Below are 25,501 nucleotides of genomic sequence, written 5' to 3'. Positions count from 1 at the left end.
CCTACAGGGCTAACTTCAACCAACTGCTTAACTCTTAGAAATTTAAAACTGCATGGGAGAAATCTTTCACCATCTATACAAATACTCTACCTTAGTATGCGCACATGGTTTTATCTCTCTAGACCTCTGATTAGTTTTGTTACTTTTTAAAATCTTTTTGTTGTGTTGAGCAGCGCTGTGCTGGAAGAGCACACCTTTTAATGCTTGGCAGACTATTTGCCTTCCTGTTGCAGATCAGTTTGATCTTTCTGGAAGAGATCCTCAGTACAGCTACATCGGCTTCTGTCAAGCTACTTTAACTCACGGCAGTGATGCAAGGCCCCCTTGTTAGCTGTTCCTCCCTGATCATATGAAGGAAATATTGTAACAGAATAATAATGCATCAAGCTTAATTTTGCTTTCATTTGCAGGGATATCACCTGTGAGATATCTTTCACAAATTTTTAAGCTTCATCACACTGACAAGGCAAATCTGCCAAAAATGAAAATAAAATTGAAGCATGGTATGCTTGGAGTTGTAAGATATGTGCTGTATTTTTCTTTGTTTAGGAATTACAACTGTGCTGACTATGACAACAATCAACACTCATCTGCGAGAGACTTTGCCTAAAATTCCATATGTTAAAGCCATTGACATGTATCTCATGGGCTGCTTTGTATTTGTGTTCTTGGCCTTACTTGAATATGCCTTTGTCAACTACATTTTCTTTGGAAAAGGCCCTCAAAGGCAGAAGAAACTGGCAGAAAAAACAGCAAAGGCAAACAACGATCGCTCAAAGTTTGAAGCCAATCGGGTAGGATTCTTTAATCTATATATAGTGTCTCTTTTATTACAAAACCTAGCTTAATGAAATAAATAAATAAATAAATAGAAAGCTTTCATAAAAACATTACCAACCACATCTTATTTTTGTGGATATACTTTGGCATTTTTATATTCAAGAACCTACATAGAAGAATATATTTAGGCATACGGAAATTGGAGTATGATCTGTATGACAAGTAACTGTAAGAAGAAAACAAAGGGAGTGCAGCTAGCTTGAAAATAAAGGCTCAGATCTACAAAGGCATTTGCTTGTCTAAATCAAATATGATTTAACTGTGATTTTGTTTAAGCACCTATGGAAGGGAACCCAGGATCTAAGCATACTTATTCTCACTTCAGTTAAAGCAGACACATTTAGAATGGGAGAGAACAGATAAAGGCTTAGTTCTGCCATGCTAATTAATTGGCCAGCATAGCTGAATCACTATGTGCATCATTGTCATCTGCTGCTGTTTAGGACCAGGAGAAAATTGTGATTCCTACATAAACTTTCAGATGGATTTCTGAAGCACAGTACTGGCATGGTCTGTGCTGATTACGCTCCAGCCTATTTCCTTGCCTGCAGTAATACTTAACCTAATGAATACCTTTTTTTTTCCCCCTCTGGAATCAAAATTCAAGGTATTCAACACTATATGATGTTAGCAAGTCATGTCAGTTTGAATACAATATCTTTTTTAGCCAAGATGCTCCCAGTGAGGCTTTTTCATTCAGTTCTGTTGAGTAAGACTGTTTTTTCTGTCAGCTTTACATTAGAAGAGTTCACAGTGACAAAACTACTACCTGTGTATTAAATACTAGTATCATAAAAGTAATTTCAAGCTGTAATTTTTGATCCTAATGATTCTGTCTGCTATAGTAAATGTAATGCAGAACTACACCTAATTATCAACACTCATCTGTGAAATAATTTTTGAACCAATAAACTCATTTTTGTCCACTATATTATGAAACCAAATTATCATCACAGTTGGCAGCACTGCTTAGGACTAAGGTAACAGGAAGAATGAATTCCCTTTCCTGGAAAAATAAATAGTCATAATAATAAAAAAAGCAGATGGGATAAAAACAAGTATCAGAAATGTAAGCAGAGGAGAAGATTTTAGCTGCAAGCAGATAATGCAGATGTATGCACTAAGGTTCAGTTCTCCCAATGGAAACCATCTGGTGAATCTCATCCATTTAAATGATTTACATAATTAAGTACAAGTCTTGTTAACGGGCCCAGTAGCACCCCATGCCTGACTGTTCTTCTGTCTTGAGATCAATACTGTCAAAAGAAGTGTAAGTACCTTAAGTAATGAAAATGAGGGGTTTTCGTACCCAGATCATGCCATTTTTATGTCCCAGATCTGATCATACAATATATCAAGCTTTTTATTATCACTTTTTACTTACAACCTCTTCTTTGGTTTCTGGGCCATCCTAAGCAAATATCATGGACTGGTCCGACTTTTCAGCTGATTTAATATCAACCATGCATGGAAGAAATTAGGATAGAAATTCAGCACACTAGAAATGAAAGAAAAGTGTGTTACTTTGTCCCTTGGAGTCCCAGCTGTGGAAGGGAACTCTGTATGCTTTGTGGAAATGTATATACTCTTACTGGCTCTGAATATTTGCTGTTCAAATGACATAGGATATATAATGAGGTATGGTCCCATTTTGTGTAGAAAACTTTTTGTCTCCAGGCTTCAACTGGTGAAGTCAACAGAGCTTCATTGCAGTTAGCGGGTTCTGTACCTTCAAAGAAGCAGTGCCAGCACACAACAAGCAAAGACAGAAACGTTAGGTAAAGCGGATCAGAAATCTTCCTTTGAAACAAAGCATAGACAGAAAATGCAGATTCAGTGGATGCAGGATGTCAAATCTGAATTTCTCGTTTGAGAAACACTGGCAAATGCAAAGCAGAAGGAATTAGAGCAGGTAAGATGTCCCATTGCTTTCAGGATGAGCAGCTCAGGGGAAGTACATGTAGCAGATCTACTTTAGACAAAGCTTACCAGGGCTCCCAGACACCACAGCCCTGAAGCTGGAAAATGGTTTCCATGGTTCTGGATCATGCCCACCGTATACCATGCTGTACAGACATCCATGGATATAGCTGGACAGGTGGTCATGTTAGAGTTTTCAACATACTTGCCATGAAAGACAGCACCTGAAAGCTTTGTAACCTTGGCTCAGACCTCTTCATGAGCAGTAAAGAGGCACTAACTACCGACCTCTCTTTTGGTGGCTCTTGAAGATCACTGAATCTGATGGAAATAGTGGCTGATTGGCAGTTGCTTTCCTCTTGCTTTATAGTTGAGACTCAGGGGATGGATGTCCTGGGAGAGGCTCACAAACTGGAGGGTATACTGCACAGTAAGCGAGGCTCAGAGCCATAGATGAAGACTACTTTCCAATGAAATTATTGTTTTTCTGATTTCCTTGAGGCTTCAGGCTTCTGTGGAGTGTATTTCCATTCAGAAAGGGAAGGTTTCTAATCCTGGGAAATATTTCAAATCTCATGTGGTTTGGGGCTAAGCAGCATATTTAAAGAAAGGGAGAGTGCCTAAAACCAGGCAGCCCCTTTTGCAGCTATCACTGTCAAAATGTATGCTGTGCTGGAAAGATTGAAAAGGGTTCAAATATAAATCCAGAAGGCGGCATAATTTTTAGTAAGACTACCATTTTGAGTTGATTTGTGTTGCTGATTGGTTTAGTAATTTAATTTGCTTGTATACGAACAATGTGCGTGAGCTCCCTGTCATTGATTTAGAGTGCTAGCTCAGACCACTAGAAAAAAAAAACCACCAAACCAAAACCAAATAAATAAATAAACATTAATTAATTTATTGTCCACATCAGATGCTGTAACTTGTGGGTGTAGTGACAGAACAACTCTGTGCTATATCAGGTCCAGCTTGAGAAAGGAGGGGCTGCGACACTGTGGCAATCACTTGTTTGTGTTGAGAGGCAGCACAACATATTGCCTGGCGGTCAGGCCCTGAGTTTGAGTGTTAGTCTGAGGTAATGTCTCTCTCAGGCAAAGGGAACAAGAGAAGGTGAGAGAAAATGCCACATTATTTTCACTCAGGAGCACTTTAACCCATGGAAACCAGTAAAGCCAGCATGGACACTGGTATTGTAGTTCATTTTATATACATCAAAGGACTGAAGTCAGGATTACAAGCTTGCAGGCTTGGTTATAAACACTCCTCTTACAGTAGAAAAAGGGTATTTTATGCTTTCCTAGTCTTATTTGATTGTAGAGCAGGAGAGTTTTAATAAAAAAATGTTCTAGGCCACAAAATCCACAGATGTATGTTTGTGTTTTATTTGATAATTACTTCGCAAGGCAGCCACTGTTCATGCCCAGTAACTCTGCTTCCTAATGCATGCATTTGCACTGCTCTGCATTGGAGGTGATGGGTCCAAAAGGCCCAAACTGGCACAGCCATCTCACGTTGATGCTACTGCTATAGTCATGTGTCTCCAGTGCCAAGCTTTTAGACACTGAGTTATTCCTGATATGCTGCCACTGAGGCTTGCTGTGTTGAGGAGGGCTTCACCAGCTGCTGCCGCTGAGCTGCCTGCTGGCTTCACTGCTCCCGTCATGGCTTTCTGTCTGGCTCTGCCCATTTGTTAAAGCCAACGAGCCCAATAGCTTCAGACCTAAGGGAAAGAAGAGCATGGAAATGGCATAGCCAGTATCCTCATGTTGCTGAGGTGACAAAGAAAAACAGTGGGGAGAGGAAAACTCTGCCCTGTATTCTTCCATGTAGCACTGCCAAAGGTGGCATGGTGACTGAGGTATGTCTGACTAAACTGAATCTCTGGCAATGGTTTCAGAAGATTCAGAACTGGTGATGAGATGAAACCTGAGCGAGCCTTTATGAATGACTCATTTGTGGATCAGCAGCTGACTACAAAGAAAAGTTCACGCTTAGCCATCTCTTCTTTTGACTGCTTTTGCATCACATTTTCAGATAATGCACTGTAAATAGTATTCCTCACTGAACTTTGCCAGCCTATCCCGGTAAACCATAGTTACTGGAGACAAACATAGGATACTCCTTTTTTGGTATCTAGTTTTCATACACGTGTCAGTTTTGGATTGAAAGCTCTCTTTTGAAAACCTTGATACACTGCTTCATATATGTGGACAAGCTCTAGGATAAAGGAAGAACTGAATCTTGATTTTTCATAAAGTATTTCTTCTGCCTATGGTATTGGTGCCTAAATTAGTCCTCTGTTTGTGGAAAAATGGTCAGAAAAGAATAGGTGGCCCATAAAAATGTTTTTCCTTGAAAATTGGTCACCATTGTTATGGATCAGTTCTGTTTCTCCTGTTTGCACTAGCAGATTCAGGCTTTGTTTGTATCTCTCTGTGCACTTTCAGTTTTGCTACATAGATTGTTTCTTTTAAATAAGGCTCAGATACAGCCTAATTTACAACTAAATCAGCATGAGAGTGCTCTAAGGCAATCCTGTTCTCACTTGTTGTTCACTCTTGTGATAGAGGCTACTGGCATAATCAGCTGGTGAGTGTGTGTTTTGGACATTGCTCCTTCTGGGCCAATCCACAGAGGTTATGATTTGTTGCAGTCCCTTGCTAAAAATATTGCTTCGTACTTCAAGCTGTGGCAATTTACGTTTCCAGTTTGGTGGGACCAAAAGTTTAGCCCCAGGGTATCAATCAGGAGGGTAACTATCACAAAAACTCATTCAAGCTTCAACCCCCTGTGGCTGTCAGACATGTGGGAAGAGCTTCCTTTGAACAAAAATAATGCATAACCCTTTATAAAAAGGCCCTTCTCATCAGGCAGTCCCTGCATGTTTTTTTATCTCTGAAGATTCCTGGCTCAAACCCCCACTGTCAGTCAAGACAGCAGCTTCCCACCAGGCATTGCTGAGAATAGGGGCTCAGGCCACTTACATCTACTTAGCGCTTTTAAAGAATTTTTATTTGTCGCAATCCTTCTCACAAGTGGGATTTTATTCTGAGAATGAATATCTTGGCTGCTGTGGCAGAATTATCACTCAGTTTAAATCGGGAAATACGAGAATAGCAAAGCCGGCAGTATTCTCCTGTGCATCTTCATCTTTCCTAGATACTTTTTTCAGTGCTGTTTTGAACAGTGGGATATTTCTGAAACATGAGTGTGATGAGTAGGTGCCAAGTTTTGAAAAATGTCTGTCAAGGGTGATGAGCACAGTTCTTGTGGGAAGAGCTCTTGCCCCATAGAGCTTATGATGGGGACATTCAGTGTGCACTGGGAGATGCATACATGTACTAGTTTTGTTCTGCAGCCGCTTTGCACTAGTGTGAATGGTGCAAATCCAGAGGCAGTAAGAAGGATTGTAAGTGCAATCCATAGTAGAGCCCAGAGATTGTAAGAATCCAGACAATGTGAAATACAGGGCAAGTGAGGACCATGCATTTATTTCCTTTTCTTCTTCTATTCAAATACATCAAGGTTAATTTTCAAACTCCATTCTTTTGGAAAGCAATATTAATATGAAAGTTCCTAATAATTTTTCTTCATACTTTCCTTGTTTTTCAAGACCTTTCCATCTTCCTAATTCTGCTGGTTACCCTGGGATCATCTACTAGCCTGATAAAATTATCTCTTTCATTTTTGTGTGCTTATTTATTAATATAAACATATTAAAATGGTAGTGAGAGAAGTATCAACATTTAGACTCAGGAAGAACACTCAACACTATCATTTATGTTGTGCTTGTAGTTTTAAATTATTTTTTAAATATCCAAGGCATAATGTGGTCAATAAATTTTGCTTTAAGCATGGAAAACACTTAGGGCCTAATCACTAACCATTCTACATGTTGGAAAGCCATTTATATCTAAGTAAAGAAAATGAAAAATGCTGCCAGGCAGTTTACCCCTTGCAAAACCATAGACTCTTGCATCTAGAGCAGATCAGGTGACAATCAGGTGGCTGGAGCCTGGATTACAATTTCAACCAAAAATAATTTTCATTTTATTATAATTTTAAAGTGAGATTTATATTGTACTTGAATAGTAATTTTGATGTAAAATAATGCAAGACTAACTACAGACACAGCTTTTCATGCTGTTATTTAAGCCTGCTATTTGCATTTATATTGCTTCATATGATGGAAAGTGTTTACATGGTATTTAAAAATTTGGGATTGATGAACTACTAAACATACCTGTGGGGTTTGAGCAAAATGTTTCCTCTTTCTGTGTAGTAGAGTGAAAGACTTATGAGGAAAAAAAGATTTCATTGTAAAGTACTTCTTAAAATTTATGGAATATTAAACAAAGAACTAAATGAACCTAAAATAATTCAGACACTACCTAATAGTGAATCAAGACTTATGGTAGCTTCCTAACCCTAGTAAAAGTGTTTTAAAATTGACATTAAAGCTGAAGTTTTCCAAGAACCTTGACTGGAGAAAGGTAGTCAATAGCAGCTCTTGTCTTTCATTTCTTTAAAAACCTAATACGTAACATCTAAATGAGCCAGTTATCTTGGTTAGAATTAAAAAGGGGATTCAGGATTTCCCAGGTGTAAAAGGGCATTGAAGTTTCATACCTGCAACATACAATCCAAGTTGAGCCCATTGGTGATGTGGTGTTCCTCCAAGAGCAAGGACCAGAGGCTCTTTGTGAGCCTTATCTTAATTCTCCTCCCTCTGGCTTCAGTTAGGTAAGTTATGGTCATTTTTGTGTAATGACATTAGGCTACTTGAGTATTTGGATTTTTTATTTGTACTATAATACGTGCAGTTCAGAAATGGTGAACCTTCAAAAGTGAATCTGTTTTTCCATGTATAAAACATCTCAGCATGTCAAGCTTCTCAGCCTCCAAATGGGGTTATGTGAGATCCAATCACTTCACCTTGGTGCAGGAGCTGTAGTTTTTCAGAGGTGGGAGTAATGGCGTTTGATTAAAATCGATTCTGAAAGAAGAGCATCGGTTTTGTATTGTAGGATCCATGATGATTCAGCAGGGAATTAAATAATGATTTGGTACTCAGCTGTTTCCATCTGTTTTGATGAGCTCACTGGGAAACACTCCATGGAAACAACCAGCCCTGGCTTGTGCTGGGGTGGAGGTGGGAGCATGGGAGCACGGGCAGTGGAGACCACAGCGGGGAAACAGGAATGAATGATTTCAGGTGGAGCCATGGTGGGCAGAAAGGATACCACAAGAAGCATGGAGGTGCAGGGCTGGCTGAGAAGGCAAGAAAGAGAAATATTTAGGTTAAAGAAGGATGGTAAGGAGTGAGGTGAAATTGGCTGAATCCACAATGTCATCTCTCTAGTTTATAACAAGGTTTGAGAGCAAAGCCTGGTGTTAACTTTTTGGGGAGGATTACCAGTGCAGAGACAGTGACATTTCTGAGTCAGGTAATAGAATTATATTCTAAGGGTCACAAGGAGTTAAACAAAATTTTTATTGAAGACATTGGCCTTGTTGGTCATGTGTAGCCATGACTGTGTGTAATCCATTCAGCTACTTAGAATCCTAATTTAGGTTGGAAAAAGCTTTTAAAATCATCAAGTCCAACCGTTAACCCAGGACTGTCAAGTCCATCACTAAATCATGTCCCTAAGCACCGCATCTACGTGTTTTTTAAATACCTCCAGGGATGGTGACTCAACCACCTTCCTGGGCAGCCTGTTCCAATGCTTGACCACCCTCTCAGTGGAGAAATTTTTCCTAATATCCGATCTAAGCCTCCCCTGGCGCAACTTGAAGCTGTTTCCTCTTGTCCTGTTACTAGTTACCTGGGAGATGAGACCCCACCTTGCTACAGCCTCCTCTCAGGCAGCTGTAGGGAGTGATAAGGTCCCCTCGAGCCTCCTTTTCTCCAGGCTAAACAACCCCAGTTCCCTCAGCTGCTCCTCATAAGCCTTTTGCTCCAGACCCTTCACCGGCTTCGTTGCCCTTCTCTGGACACGCTCCAGCACCTCCATGTCCCCCTTGCAGTGAGGGGCCCAACACTGAAACCAGTGTTTGAGACATGGCCTCACCAGTGCCCAGTACAGGGGGACGATCACTCCCCTAGTTCTGCTGGCCACACTATATTTCAGGTACAAGTCAGGATGCTATTGGCCGCCTTGGCCACCTGGGCACATGGCTGGCTCGTGTTCAGCCGGCTGTCAGCCAACGCTCCCAGGTCCTTTTCCAGCTTTCAATCCACTCTTTCCCAAGCCCATAGCATTGCATGGGGTTGTTGTGACCCAAGTGCAGGACCTCAAACTTCTCCTTGTTGAACTTCATACAATTAGCCTTGGCCATTCAGTCCAGCCTGTCCAGATTAGTTTTCTTAATCTATACTTGTAACTGGGATAACATTTTCCCTGGAGTCACCAAGCAACACTGATGTTTACTCATGGAGGATTTTGCTTTTACCTGTATATTCAGGCAAACATGAGTCAGCTTGCATAGGATACCCTGCCATTATTGGTTTGCTTCTTTATTCATTGAATGAGCTTGTGTACGTTTGTCAAAGTAATTTAAAACATTGCTTAAATCATTCAGAAGTCATGCTTTTGTGCAAATACTTTTTAACATGTTGCATGCATTAAATATTCATACTTCACAACGTCACCATAAGATTGTCACAAAGCATTAGCATATATTGCTTTAATGTCGTTGACAGTTTAGGTGGTTTATCCAAAACCTCTGAAGGATTCAACTAAATTTTCAGGAATAGATCTCAAGAGTATCTGTGGATCAGAAGCCTGATTTCAGTTTCTGCAGACCCCTTTTTCTCTCCATCTGCTCCTTCCTTGTATTTGATGTGCAAGTCTGTTGCTCTATTAAGAGATGCATTTCAAAAGTATGTTTCCAAATACGTTTCATTTGACATTTTGAGAAAATATATGCCATCATGCAACCTCATGGGACATAATGGTATCTTCCGACAAAGCTTTTACACAAATGTTGCAACTTTCTCGGCCACCTTTCTAGTTTGATTTATTGATGCAGTGACGAGCAGTGAAAAGTGGCAGCATCATTGGCAGGGCAGGTGTAGAAGCCACATTTGGGTGGCATGCAGCTTTGGCAGATATGGTGAAGGCGGCTATGCAGTATGATGAAATAAGTGGAATAAAATTTAATTCCTTGGGCAGGAGAAGCCTGAATACATAGACGTAACTTCCAGAATACAAGCCATCAGCTGACACCTCACTTCAGAAATCCAGGTTTGGTGTAGAAGGACAAAGTACCCCTGGATGGGTTGATGTCTGTATATATCTAGGTGACAAACAGAATCAGGAGAGATCAGGAAGCCCTGAGGGAAAGCGCAGCTGACATCTGTGGTGGTGGAAGGAAAGGGAGTAGAGACCTGCAAGGGGCAGGTAGTGATGTCAGGGTGGAGTCCAGCAAAATGGTCTCGGCTGGGGCATTTTTAGTAAGCTGAAGGACATTTCTCAAAGCTTGGGAAGAGATGGGGAAGGAGATGACATGTGGTGCTGTGGGGACCTGTATGAGAGATTTAGTTTTAAGCATCATAAGGAAAATGCAGTTTGTGGAGGTACTTCATACAATGCTGTTAAAAATCCTGATAATAATTTGTACTTTGTGTGAAAAAAAAGACCCAGAGAAAACTGAATCAGTTCTTTTCAGAGACCACCATAAGTAGTAAGATATCCATGGCTGTATTTTACAGCTGTGTGTATTCCCTGGTTACAGATACTGCTCAACAGCATGAATTTGTTTCTACAAACCTCAGGCTCGTACTTTTGTACCCCATGGGTTTCTGCCATGGTGAAAATAAATTCTTCTTAATCACCACTGAGGCTTCTCCACCCCATTATTTTGGTTCACATTGTTTATTTTTATTTATAGGTACTCATCAGCATAATGTGCTGTTGCCTACAACAGCAGGATTTGTTGGATACTGTAGGATATGTTTTTTCTACTTGCCTGTATGTCATTCATAGCATTTTATATTCTTTTTCCATTTCCAAGATGCTTGGCAAAGCATTAATGGTATACTATCATAATTGTTTTCACTGAGAAAAGATAAGCTATAGCATCAATAATTGATGAAAGAAATACCCATTTTACAAAATTTTAGCAAGATTGAACAGAGCTAACTCCATATAGACAGACACATAGCTATGTATACTTTTATCACACAAAGCTTGCAAAAGACATGGTGTCAGATGACTGTACACACTTCAAAAGGCCGTGGCAATAGTGTGTTTTCTCAGCCACTTTTAAACAGACGCTTCTAGAATGAGATGTTCAACTGCTGCACAGATAACACAGCTAGATCATGTGGCAGGTTAGAAAAATGTATTAATTACAGGATGAATTGTGGATGAATAAATTGTATACATAAACCTGGAGATTATCCTGATGCCATGATCCTCTGTCTCTTTCTGACATGGGGACCTGAGTTCACTTTGAACAGAATCACACATGCATTAACTGGCTGAAAATACGCAGCACAGAGCATTTATTTTACCTTCATCCATCGTTTTCCTTTCCCAAAAACTGGCAGGAAAGTTGGAGCTGATCCCTGCATCAGTTGTGTTCTCTGCCCATCCTCCAGCATGCAGGGCATGGGGCACAAGGGGATGCCACCATGAAAGCTACTAATTACTGACTAAGACAGCATAATTTGGGACTTCTCGTCAGTGCTGCTTATGGGAAGTGGAAGTTTTTCTGGATTGAAGAAGCCGTACAGAGCTCTGTGCTGCTCCTCCTCTATCTCTGCTAAAGGGGACTGGAGAATCTGGCCCAGAATTTGTTAAAGACTCTAAATGATCAGAACCTTCCTCTTAATTACTGCAAATTGCATTGCATTGCTCACGTGTACTCAGCACTGGGCTCACTACCTCTTGGATATGAGGGTAGAAGGGAGGAGTGCCACCTGTTTCCTCAGTTCATCAGCTTTCTTCCATGTCTAAGTTCATTGCTCTTTAAGATCACTTACCCAGGTGGAAAAGCCCCGCAGTTAAGCACTTCCATGATTGGAAAACTGTGGAAATTATTTTGGAAGGCAAAGTTTAAGAGAAAAGTTGTAAATAAGCTCTGTGATTGTAAAATGCAAGGAGTTCAGCAGCTCAGAACCATTCTTGTGATTTTAGCAAACTTCAAAGGCATGTTTGTGGGTTTTTTTTTACCTGGTTTTAAATCCCAGATAAAAAAAAAAATATAGTCCAGTTTAATTTATTTTCCAGCTGTAGCAGAGAGAGAATCCATCCCTTACCCTCACCCCATTGCCAGCAATGTGGAGATTTCACTGAACTACGCCATCCTTTAAAATGCGGTTGGTTTAGAGGGCGAGGGAAATGACTGGTTTTGCCAAATACATTTTTATACTGGATGTTGGTAGTATGATGATAACCCTGTTTGTAAAAGTATTTAAGTACTTGCCTTATTTTAAGCAGCTGAGTATTGCCATGTTTTTCTAAGATTATCACGTGCTTAAAATGAATACATGCTTTCTTAAAATATGTGTGGGTTTGGAGATTTAAATATGCCCACATTCTGCTGATAGATATTAAGCCTTCTGAAAATTTGTATTTCTATTTTTGTCCCCTAGGTGGACACCCATGGAAACATTCTGCTAACATCCCTTGAAATTCACAATGAGGTGGCAAGCAACGAGGTCACCACCAGCGTTACGGATGCCCGAAATTCAACGATATCCTTTGACAACTCAGGAATCCAGTACAGAAAGCAAAGCTCACATCGGGAAAGCCTTGGAAGGCGTTCATCAGAAAGAACAGGCTCCCACAGCAAGAGGGGCCATTTACGAAGAAGGTCTTCACAACTGAAAATAAAAATCCCTGATCTAACAGATGTGAATGCCATCGACAGATGGTCAAGAATGGTGTTTCCATTCACATTTTCTCTTTTCAACTTAATTTACTGGCTATACTATGTTAACTGAGTGACTGAACTTTTTTAAAGGACTTCAATTATAACAAGTGAAGTACTACTTGCCTGCAGTTTATATATATATTTATATATAAAAATATATATATATATGAACTTTTACTATGTAGACCATACTCATGTATGTGTGAATACATGTAGCAAATAATTGTATGTACTTAAAAGCACATACTGCAAAGCAAAAGTATATGTATGCACACACACATGTACACATTCATTCTGAGGTTACGGACACTTTAACATAGAATGCACTTCAGAAAAACTTTTTAAATTGAAAGGCAGGTGTCATCAAAACAACAAGCCTTGAGAAAGTAAGTGTTGTATATTATCACTACAAAACTTTGATTGTCATATACATTTTCGAAGAGCTGTAATCATGTATAAAGTCAGTATTTAGTAACATTCTTTGTAAACGCTGCCATACATACTAATAATAAAGCAGTAGAGTTACACTGGTAAGTTTGAAATAAGTCATTTATATTGCAGATCCATCAACTATGATTTCATCAAGCCAAATTTATTTTTCTTTGCTAAAATTTCTTGGGTTTATATATGTCATAATACATTTTTTCCCAGTACTCAAGAGGCATCATTTTTAATGATCCCTTGCTTTCTCTTCTGCAGTAAGCAAGCTGATCATGGGAGTGTTACTCTAGGTCTTTGGAGACATACATGTTCATAGTATTTCAAGGAAGCATTTTAAGTGTCCATCAACAGTGAAATGAATCTTTTGTAAGTACTGTAAATGTACAGCTCATTTTCCTTCCCTTGGACTGGTTCCAGCTGCCATGTCATTTTGAAAGAGAACAGCACATTTTTAGTGTAATTTAGCTGAGAATTCAACTACTGTCAATGTGTTCTACATCTGCTGTAGATTTAAAGATTGTTATTCCAGTGAAAGCATAGAAGATGTCTCAGGTTATTTGCTACTTGGACATGAAACCACCTAGCTGTAGCCTTTTTTAAACATGCATTCACATTATTTAACATTCTTATAACATTGTATGTTAATGTGAAATATATTTGCATAATATGCATATAAGTATATTTTCTCAATATTTTTCTTCCCTGTGCTTACTATTGTGACCGCATGCTATGTCATATTTTTGTTTCTGTGATGTTACAACTTTTTCCTCTCTAGAATTGAGCAACTAGAGCACTTCCAATACTTTGATTCTGTAATGGAGCATTTTCATATTTTATTTATATACTGAGAGTATATACATGTACACTTACCAAGCTAGTGTGCTGCTATCACAGATCACAAGAAATAGCATACAGTATGTTTTGTTTCAGCATTAACTATGTTCTAACATATCATTCATGCAAATGTAACCACTTTGGTTTTCATCCCAATTCATTCCCTTTACCGTGATTCCAACTTTTTTCAGTCTAGTAGATTGTAGTCATCAAGGTATGCCAATTTCAGCTCTGTAAACTTAGTTATTTATCAGAACCAAACCTTTCTAAAAAAAAGGAGATATATTTTTTGTAAACAGTGTTTCTATCATGTACATTCTCAAATAACAACAAATACAGTAGCATAAATAGATCTAAAAAAAATAAATATAATATTTGGGCTTAGTCCTGCCAGTTCTCTGCATGTAGAATTCCTCTGGGCCTCGGTGGGAGTTTTTGGCAGCTAGAGAGCTTTGTGTGCTAGTTAAAGATGTCTATGGGAGAAAAATGTGTGGATATGCATCTACCAAAAACAACAAAAAGGGGTGAAACTGAAAAGGCTGCCTTGGCTGTGTAATGACCCATGTTCTGACTAGTACTTGGTTTAACTGTGAGTAGAGCAATGATACTTGCGTTGCTGCCGTGTACAGTCTGTTACTGTTCCCACCCCTGACTATTTGCAGCTGAACTGTGAAATTTTGCTCTGGGCTGAAATTCAGCATAGATGAACCTGGGTTGCAAAGTCTGTGTTGCAATCCCACCCTCTGGGCTGCTACTTGAACAGGAATGGGCTCTGCAACCTGCAGTTGCCCTGCAGCATAGCTGCAATGCGATCTCCAGCTGGTAGCGTTCACCATAACCCTGGCTGCTGGCATGTGCAGGATCAGCACCGCAGTCCTGCTGCATCCTTGGCAGGGGTGCAAAGTGGCTGTAACTGCAGTTTTTTAGCACTGTATCTGCAGACAACTATACAGTATGAAGAGCCTCAAAGGAACCCGTATAGGTGGAGCAGAAAAAACTTGGTTTTTAGAAGCTCCTCAGTATTAGCTCTCATTGGTAAATTGCAATGTATTATGAGCTGTCTAGTATCTCTTCAAACTGTGAAGGGATTATAGAGCACATTGTCATCATTATAATCGAAGTAGTTAAACAATTAACACCCTCCCAAATTATGTATTTGGTAGAAATTTTGAAGAGCCCTCCCAAGCTTTTATCCTAATAACAGAATATAATTAAAACAAAAAAAAAATATTCTGATTTTAATAAAACTTAAAAATGGGAGTCTTTGCTTTAGAAAAATTACCCTAATGAAATGATCTTCGAGCAAGTCTTTCAGTAACTGCCCTAAAGAACCACCCTGAAAAATGGGATTCAGGAAAAGAGTCATCCCATCCACATGATTTAATCACAGTTCTCTCTTCTCTTCAAGCCCCAGCTTCTAGAAATCATGTGGTCAGGCAGATATCTTCAAGAAGAAGAGGATAATTTTTAGTGGTGATAGAAATGTGTGCTCCCAATCCCATTGAAATTAATTCTTCTGTGGCTTTGGCCAGGATTTCCAAGCAAATGTATAATTACTGTCTGGCCAGAGCAAAGAAGCAGCGATCATTTTTAGACCCCTGCAATGGGCAAGAGAACTGAGTCTCTGAGGACTCCCCCTCTCTCACCCTTTGCACAACTGGAGGGCAGTGAGTTATTGCAGCCCCTTTCATGAAACTACTCCCCACCTGCAGAAAGTGGGCAGTTGCAAGTTTCAGCTTTTTCACAAGATTTCATATTCAGTGGTCTACTTGAGCTCCACAGGGCACAAACAGTTTGAACCTTGAACAGATCCAAGTCTTGGTTTGACTTGAAAAAAGCCAGAAAAATATCACTTAAGGTCAACACTTCATCTTTAACACACATTTTTGTGCCTTTTTTTGCCAATTCCCTTCTTCCAGTCCCAGCACCACTTCTTACACACACATACACACACAACCATGTGTTAAGAACAGTGTTTGCCTTGACCTCCCATTTTCTGGCTCTTGTCCCTGTGTGCTAGCTGCAGTATATGATTTTAACCATAGATGTCTTTAAGACTAAAAATGGTAATTTCAACTAAATTGTACCGATGTATTTCATAGCTAATTAACTCCTTTCTAACTCAACACTACTATAAATAACATTTACACATAATTTGTTTGTAAATGACATTAAAAAAAAGAAAACTGGAACTATCTTGTGTTACAACCCGAAGAGTCAATAAACAATAGAAATATTGTGGCGATTTAACTCTTTAAGTTGATTACATCCCATTGTAAAGATAAATGAAAACCCAGTCTTTTTTGCTTAAGGCACATCTATGTATTTTTGGTATTCTTCAGCAGTGAAAAAAAAAGAATAGAAAAATGGAATGATGAAGAGATGCTTTATGAAAATATTGATGAATGAATATTCATTTATTAAAAAGGATTTAAAGATTAATTGCTTGCTTTTTTTTTCTGGGGATGGAGGGAGTGTGATGACTCTGTGTTTGGTTAAATTTTAATGTTTAATTACATGTTACTTGTTAGTCTTAATTAATTTTTAAGAAGAAAACCCATGAAAGTGTTTTCTTATCAACACAGAAGTAGCAAAAGGGAGTCCTAATCATTAAGCTACTTTATTTCCTAGTGTTTAAGGGAGAGGGTAAAACTACATCCACTGACTATAGCAAGATTCTTAACGTCAAACCAACCTCTCTTCAAGCTGGGGCACTGTGGTTAAGAGCACAAAGTTTGTCCTCTGCTTTATATGAAAGCTCTGTCTGCCCAGGAGTCAAAAGAGCTTTTGATACCAAAACAGGACAGCGTGTCCTGTTTGCTTCATTAATCAAGTCATGAATATTTCAAAACCAAACCAAAAGATCTTTCTCCTGGTTATGTTAATTGTATCAGGAATCCTAATTGTGTTCATTACACTTTTTATTGCTAAATATTAGTAATTTATTTTAGAGGAGTCAGGATGTGGACAGATTCCAAGAGGGGTTTTTAAAGTCCTCTTGAGAGTAGTTCACCAACCCCTTCCCCCCAAACCAAAAAATACCTTGAAGATTTGGAAAGCAGACCATCCTTAAACCCAGTTGCTGTGCCCTGCATGGGAACAAGCTGCCACATGCTTGCTTAAATCTCATCATAGCTAATGATACAACTTTTAGGAGCAGATAAAATACTCGGCACCACAGATGTGATTGTAAGGCCTTTGAAGTCAGCAGAAAGGCTCCCTCTGAGGTCAGCACATTTCTGCTCACTTTTAGCAATGCTTCCCAGATCATAAGTAACAGCTATTATCTCTATATTCCAGTTCAGCCTGGATGTACCAACCTTAGTTTTGTGATTGGGAATATCTTTTAAGAGATGTATTTATTTCTGTATTTTGGAGCTGATGTATGGATAAACGTTATCATTAATTACTTAAGTACTACTCACTATATTAAAGAAGTTCAGGTTCTAGTAGAAATGATTGTTTTCCCCAAATAAATAAATCTCCCCAAATTCCCCAAATATTAGTATCAAGACTATTTCCACAGATGTTGGTTTTATAATCACAGCTGTCACAACAGCAAACTCTACCTGCTAATAGAAGTACGTCAGACAGCTGAAAACCAAGCTAAATGCAGTAGGAATCCCAAAGCTTCTCTGGACTGTTTTTGAACAGTCTCTCATAAGTGCCTTCAAACTCCCCCAAACAGAAGGTCTGAGTTTTTCTAAAATTATTTCACATTTTGGGTGTTTAATTTATGTCGTTCTTACAGCTTGTGAGGGACTGACTTGTTGACTCAAAACTTCTGAAAATCAAACCCTCTGGCAGCTTACCCAACACACAGCATTACTGATCATACTTGAAGACTAAAGCCATATGCATGAGATATGTATTAGTACAAAAAGAAAAACTACTGCCCCTAAAATCAGCAAGAGTTTAAATTATTGCCTAATTAACTGAACTTTAGGTAATGCCTAAGCAAGCACAATACTTGTTTGGACGATGTCCCTTACCTTTGCAATGTGCTATGCTGGATGCCTTTGTCCCAGCATTGCAGCCTAGTTTAGATTACCAGGTTGCAGGTTTTGTTCTCCCCCGGAAAAAAGGTAGAACCCAGAGAGTAGCTGCTCAGGCCAGTTGCCCCTGCACTGGCATATCCCCAGCAAGGTGTAGGGAGGGCACCTCCCTGGGTTTTCCCTAGGCAGAGCTCCGCAAAGCTGCTCAGGTCCCTGCTCTGAAGCCCTCCATGGAGGAACTGATCCCTCTCCTTTGACTCCAGAGCAAGCCTTAGGCTAAAGTCTGAATTATCCCCCAGTTTGCCACCAGCAGTTGGCTGCTTTCCGATGTTATTGCTCCTGCTGCAAAAAAACTGGGGATAAAATAGCTATTGTCCTAGCTGGCAGAAGGCACACTGGCAAACAACATGTGCACTCGGGGCTATGATACAGCATTGTAACCAATAGGTTATTCATTCTAACATTGTATTTAAATGTATCTCAGTTTATGTTCTAGCCTTCAAGAGGTTAGCATACTTGTCTCCAGGTGCTGATACCTTTTTATGAGTGTTCTTGGAAGTCTGGGACAGAGCATGGGGAGTTTTCTAAAGACTTTGTATCTGTTCAGCAGTACTCCTTTGGGCATTCCCTCCATCCTTCATCCATATCACAGGTGGTCAGAGTTTACATAACCCCTGCACTAGGTTAACCACCTGTCTACAGGTTACCAAGAGCTCAAGCCTCCAGACATGTTCTGCCAAGTGCTGATGCACTCGGCTGTACCATTACATCTTCTGCTTGTTAGAAAGTGTCTCGCAGATCAGACGCCGTGTTAGTTTTACAGCTAACTCTGCTTCACACTTCCGCCATTTAAAATGCCAGCGCTGCCACTAGAGAACCCATTTTCCCACCCTTTGAAAATTACTAGAAAAAGGGGAATTTGCAGGCTGTCAGGCAATTAAGAACCTCTCTCTGTACACCCAGGCTCAAATTTTGCTTCAGGTTATACATTTAATCCACAGGGACAGAAGTAATTTGGTACAAAATTCTTCCTGCCTAGGGCTACTTTTAAGAGTTTGTAGTCTAAAATGTCAGTAATGTAGGTAGATGCAAAAGTATTTAAAATTACTTAGCAATGAAGCCTTTCCACCTTTTTTCTTCTAGCAATATTTAATGTGAAAGGCACAAACAATTGCGGGAGCAGGAATCAGCACACAGTAAATCTCCCAGTGCAGGCAGCCCAAGAGCTAGGCTGGAGTCAGGCTCTCATGCTCCTCTTGCTTTCACAAGTCTGTCTTCTTGGCTGAGTAGCTGGAGAGTTTTGATGGAAATTCCAGCTCAGCTGAGAATGGTCCTGGCACGCGACCTAGAGCACCCTTTGGGCAAGTACTATAGGCACTTGCCTCTGATGTAAAAAGCTGACAAAAGCACTGCATCTAACTGCATCCTAGATGGAGGGGACCCTTCTGTCATGAAAATGCTTTGGGTGCCAAGCAGATATCAGTGAGTGCCTTCAAGGCACGGATTCTCCCTGAGCCCTGTATTTCTTGCTGCTGCTTCTGGACAGTTGCACACTGGATGTGCTGCTTTGCCTTTGAGAGCTGTCTAATTCCCCTGCTGCTGCAGATGACACACGGGCTGAATTCATTCCATCTCACATGGCACATTTATCTGAAGCACACAGTTAGTCCCCCAGTCATTGCAGGCCCTATTTATAACCAACAGAAATACATACAATCATCCCAAGGGCTATCTAAAAGCTCACATCTGGAGTTCCAAGACAACATTTTTAGGTTTAATTCTTTGACTAGCTGCAAAACCAACCTCCAGAGAAACTTGTGAGCAATGACAGAGGGAACTGTGTGTGCAGCAGTGCTGCTGCATGGTGCACTGCTGTTGGAGTTGCTGTGCTTGAAGTTTGCACGTGGCAGAGACTGCAAGAGAGAAATAATGCCAGATAAATTGAAATAATTCCTACACTTGCCTAGGTTTATAATGTTTTGGACTAAACTCTTTCAGTTGCAGGTGACAGAAGACATCCTGCAATGCAAGTGATCCCATATCACAATCAGCACTGTCCCACTTGCCTCCCCATCAGTATCAGTCAGAGCCAAGTGTGGGCTTACAACTTTGGCTGGAAACTCATGGCCACATTGGCTGTTGGGAAATAACTTCTGATTGCTTATTGGGATTGGAAGACTGTGACATGAGTTCATTTGCAAACGGGAACAATTTTAAGACACATTTTCCCATGAAATTAGCAGTCCTGACTTTGCATTATTCTAAGCTGGAAGCTACAGCTTCATTAACTCATTTTCGAATTACCATCTCATTTTCCATTATTTAATGTGAAGCATGGTGGTTTTTTGTTGGTTTCACTAAAAATACGATACCCATTTGCAACAGGAAAGTAATTAACCTGTGTAATAAACTCATATACAACTTGCACATAGTGCAACGTATTAATAGTGAAACAATCTAAAGAATATCCATAACCTGCTGCTACTGTTTGGGCATTATTTAAAATACTGTTGACAATTACATTTGCAAAGTATACTTATGACACTGATTAGGTATTCTATATGGGCAGTTAATATAGCATACTTCCATGTATCTCATTTGCTTTAACAAGGCAGTTTGTGGTGAAGCCAATGCTGGAACAATTTCCTAATGACCTCACTGATGTTAAATTTCTCTTGATCATCATTTCTTGCAGATCTGTAACATCCTGAAAGCAGATGACAGTTTTGACATTCACAAAGATGTAGGTTTAATTATCATCTTGATTACTTGAGCTGGAAAGCCAGATGCCTAAATATCATGAAAGGTCGAGTAGAACAAATCCTGATAGTTGGTATCTTTTAGTGTTAGAAACGTTGCTTGGATTGAAAGGTGACTTAAAGAATAACAAGTAATTGGAAAATCAAGGGCTTTTTTCTTTGCATAGTTCTCTTCCTGCTCGAAGAGTTGTTTAAACAGTGTTCAAACAAGAATCTCATCCTAAAAGATGCAGGAATTTGAGCCTACGTACCAAAGAGATGTAAATTACCTCAAATAAAAGAGAACAGAAATAAGAGATACCCAAGACACCAAGATATATAAAGATCTGATAGTTTTTCCCAGTGTCCCATAATAGGTAACACTTTATTGTTGAGAGACTCTCATAAAGCACAGCAAGCCTCCTCTTTTATAGCAGAGAATTCGTCAATATCCTTTACTTTTATATGCATGATTTATAAATCTATTTTCTAAAGCAATTTGAGGGTTGTAAAATCATACCATTATTTAGTACACAGCTCCTCATGGATTCTTTTTTATCAACTGTTAGGTAAAGAGTGGAAAAAACATCTGCTAATCACTTATTAAACTAGAATAGATTCAAGCAAATGACTGCTATTAAGAGTCCTGATCCAAAGCCCGTTGACAGAAAAGATCTCGGAAGTTTCGAGAGGCTTTGCAGAGCACCTGAAGTTAGTGTTAGCCAGATTGATGGAAAATTTACATCTTAATTGATTATATAAAATTCAAGGCACAAATAAATGGCAGAACTTAAGACATCTGTACAAAATACAGTAGAGGACTGAAACCTGAAATTGCAATAGCTACAAGGGATAGAAATTTGTGTGAACTTAATCTAAAAGAATGTACATTGCTGCTGTGACAAACAGCTATGTCCACAAAACCCAGGCTTGCCCCTTAGCAGCAAAATGCCAAACCAAATAAAAAAACTCCAAACCACACCAAAATAATGGAAGTAGAGCACCTCTGGCAGGACAGCTTTCCCCACCTCTGGAGGCAAGCTGACAACCTACTGCAACAGATAGGTATTTCAATTATTTTTTATTAATACATCAATATAATAATTTTAATATTATTATTGTTATTTAATAATAATACAGACTTATTACATGCTTTGTTGAAAAAGAAACCTTATCTAAGAGCTGACTGTCTTGAAGCAGGTTACTGTAGCCCAAGCTATGGGACAGTTCTGGTTTAGGAATTGAAGAATTTTTGGCCAGAAACTGCGTTATGATATACAAAAGTAAAACCAGGGCCTGATTCTCATGCTGCTTCCTGCCCACTGACGCCAACCCAGAAGTCTGAGGGACTTTAATTTTTTTTAAAAAAAAAGTTTTAACATTTAAAACTAGAGGTTTGAAAGAGGATGGAGAAATCACAGTTGAACAAGGTGAGAATCTCGAAGGTGAGAAGCCAAGGGGGGCTACACTTATGCTGCTGATAATGTAGCAATTTTGGAAGAATTTCTGTTTAATATTTAGGTGGCTCTTTTGGAGTTCAATGCTGGCTGGAATGTCAAATGATCTGGAAAATCATGTTTAGTAGCTTCAGCTGTAATAAGAAAAACTGTTGATAACCGCTGAAGCACTGTCTTCATAGATATACACCTTTTTCCGTTGTAAAGTGATTGTAAAACATGAAGGTAAGAGCTTCAGGGGACTGGCTGGATGAGGATCTGATAGCTAGCTGTGGAAATTTTCAGTGCACTCAGTCCTATCAATAGCTGCTAGCTAGCAGAAAGCCTGTCAGCAAATCCTCCACTCATTTCCATTTTCATGGGCTTTTTCAAGAGCAAGGACTGAACATCAGGAGCATCCTGCCTCGCCAAAGCCAGGTAGCCCTGTCACTCACTCTTTTTCATGCAGTGATCAGGGTCTACCTTTAAGTCCCAGAGATGGCCCCTGTGGCTCCAGACAAGAGGACGCTACAGACTCCCGCTGCTCGGATGGTTAGAAAGCTCTCCCAGCTGAATGTATTTATGGCTGATTTTCCCCCCCTTTTTGTTCTTTTGCCAAAACTGCCCTTTAGCTCAAATAGCCCTCCTCCATCTGGCATTTGCTCTTTTGATATATTTCTAGAAAGAAATCACATCTCTCTCTACCTTCCCTTTGCTGAGCTAAAACAAGTTCAGCTATTTTTAGTCACATCGTGCTCTTTTCTCCCAACCAACACTTCAGTCTTTCTCTCACCTGTTGCAGAAAAAAAGTAGCAAAACCCCTCTTTCTGGATCATAAATGATCAAAATATTATGTACTGTGCCTGCTGTCTTTATTCCTCCTGAAGATGTCCTCACTTGTGTTGTTTGGACACACTCTCCCAACAAGCTTTGTTGGTCTCTTCCCCTGCTCAAGCCTTAGTTCATGGTTTATTTTCAGTCTTCTTTTGTGTCTCTAATTCTCTTTTCCCTGTTATGTCCACTTGCCTTCTGATGTAAGGAAAGGAGTTCATGTTAACACCTATTAATAGGAAGGAGAAAACCTGTATTAAAGGTGAAGGGAAAGCTTGCATTTCATCTCACTGACGAATAACAGACACCAAGTCTTCTGTATCTTCTATGCAGCTCCAACGACAAGGCAAGAACAAGTTTTGAAGCACAGAGAAAACCAGACATCAACAGGTGGTGAATAGTTTCCAAAGTGCCAGATTTCCTCTGTGGAGTCTTGGGGCTCAGACATAATACACCTCTGTTACAACGTGAGCATTGATGCTGGCAGGAAAAGAAACACTGAATTATCTTGGGGTTTGCAACTGAAGCCATCCTCCCCACGTGAAGCAAGGTGCTCAGCACAGGGCTGGGCAGACCGCAGCACCTACTCCTGCCAGCTCAGCTCAGCATAAAAACCACTCACAAATGTGCTTAATAATCACTGAGGGAAAACCTGCAGTAGTGGCAACAACCAAGCACAGACCAGAGCAGTGTACTGTGCTGATAACATATGGCTGGTGTCTCTGGCTGCCCAGTGTGGGCTGTGTCCTGTGGGTGCAGCCAGCAGCCGGCTGGAGCAGGGCTGTTTCAGAAGCCAAAGGAGCTCTGCTGATGCAGAGATGTGTTTTAAACCCCACTACTGAATAAAAGCTGACATTTTCTAAAATGACTAAAACTGCCTGTCCTTTTTCTTTTTGGTACTCCACTTGCAGGGCTGCATGGACACCTGATTTCCAAAATGCCCCTGCCAAAAGTAAGATGCCATGAAGCCCCAAGCAAATAGTGATCCCACAGCCAGTTGTGACCTGCTGGTTCTGGAGCAAAGTGGGGAGATGCGTTGTTTGACAGGACAGAAAGAACCTGAAGACAAAACTTAGGACAAAGGTCATGTAATACAGAGACCTGATCCATGAGCAGCTGTTGAACAATTACATTCTTAGCATCAGTCCTCTCTACGCTGAATATGTTACTCCCCAAAGTAGTCATGGACTGACTGCTATGCCTGGGTTTGGGTGCACCAATGCTCAGGATGAGCTGGAGGCACCTCTGCAAGGAAGGTGCTGGTTTTGGTACTGAGGGTGGAGGATGCTGGGGAAAGAGGTGGTATTTATTTGCAGTCACATTCTTCTGAATGTCTTTTTGCCAAAGCCTCAAAGTCTCCGTCTTTGTCAACAAGACAGGTGGGGAAGATGGTTAAGAAGCATATGGACTCGTCTCCCCTTCCTAAGGAGGTCATGTGCCTCTAGCTCCAGGGAAACTGATAGATGTCCATCCCCAGAGACCTTCATCTCCCCTTCATCTGAAGGCTGATGGAACCTAATAGGATTCCATCCTACCCTGTGTGTCAGGAAAAGCCTCTCTGTGGTTCTGATCCTAATGGCACCTGAAAAAACGTTCTGTAAAGGGTCAAGTGCAATACCAAGAACAATTTGTAGTACTAAATACTAATCTTGTTTGGACTGTAATTCTTTTAGGGTTTCCAGTTATACTGTATCAAAGATGAAAACAATGGTGAAGAAGCAAAAGTTGAGTGCTATGCTAAAATTCATTCTCATCAGAGTTGTTACTGGAGGACAAGAGGATTATTTATGTTTTATCACATAACAGAGTACTTGTCACAGCTGCAGTTGTGGGCTTTTTTAATCTAATTGCTGACTTGAAATGCAAATGACTAAAATTTCACAGACACAATTTAAAAATGCAAATTGCATGTGATGGCAAAGAAATTTTCACATAGTATTTTTTGTTGCCTATGAGTAGCATTTTTCGTTTGTCTGGAGATATTTTTTTTGAAACTTCCCAGGCAGTTAAAACATCCAGCTTGCTTAAACTCTGGAGGTACATCCATGTATTGACAAATAAAAATGCATATAATATTAGGGACACACTTTGTACATATTGGAGAACAAGTACATTACAGATAAGCATGCTTTCTGCAATCTGAATTCCCATTGCTGTAGATTAACTAATGCAGGTCCTTATCTGCATGATTTTTCCTGCAGTATCTACATACCAGTGTGGGCCAAAGTTTTAAAAACTATCCACCTAAAAAGTCTAAATATTTGAAGCTGGTGGGGATGCTCGGATGCTAAAAAACTTCAGTCAGAAGTCAGAAAATGTAAATTTGCTCTCAGGAGCAAGGCTCTGTGATGGTAGGGTCAGGTGTGGGTGTACAGTTTGGACTAGGCAGCTACTCTATAGCTGCCTGCAGCTGTTGAGCTGGATGCAGTGATGCTGGTGGTCCCTCCCTTTCTATTTTTAAAGACCTTGGCCTTTAATGTTTGTGCTAGAGTGTAGCTGTGTACTCGCTAGAAAAGTGGGACGAATCCCAGTTGTTGGAACAAATTGCTCTCGCTGAGTACAAAACCAATCAGTTATT

General features: G+C 39.9%; 1 protein-coding gene across 3 annotated transcripts in view; it reads left to right on the top strand.

Moving 5' to 3' along the window:
* GABRB3 (gamma-aminobutyric acid type A receptor subunit beta3) overlaps positions 1–16,365 on the top strand; it is a 200,015-nt gene extending 183,650 nt beyond the window's left edge. For all 3 annotated transcript variants that reach the window (XM_056329111.1, XM_056329113.1, XM_056329112.1), the window contains 2 exons: positions 550–794; positions 12,368–16,365. In XM_056329111.1, the coding sequence (XP_056185086.1) occupies positions 550–794; positions 12,368–12,718 (596 nt within the window). In that variant the 3' untranslated portion in view covers positions 12,719–16,365. The remainder of the gene's footprint in view (positions 1–549; positions 795–12,367) is intronic.
* Positions 16,366–25,501: the final 9,136 nt, after the last annotated feature.

The sequence above is a fragment of the Falco biarmicus genome, chromosome 2 (assembly GCF_023638135.1).
Source record: "Falco biarmicus isolate bFalBia1 chromosome 2, bFalBia1.pri, whole genome shotgun sequence".
NCBI classification, from domain to species: domain Eukaryota; kingdom Metazoa; phylum Chordata; class Aves; order Falconiformes; family Falconidae; genus Falco; species Falco biarmicus.
The sequence above is the reverse complement of the archived record's forward strand: the minus strand, read 5'-3'. Positions and strand labels throughout refer to the sequence as shown.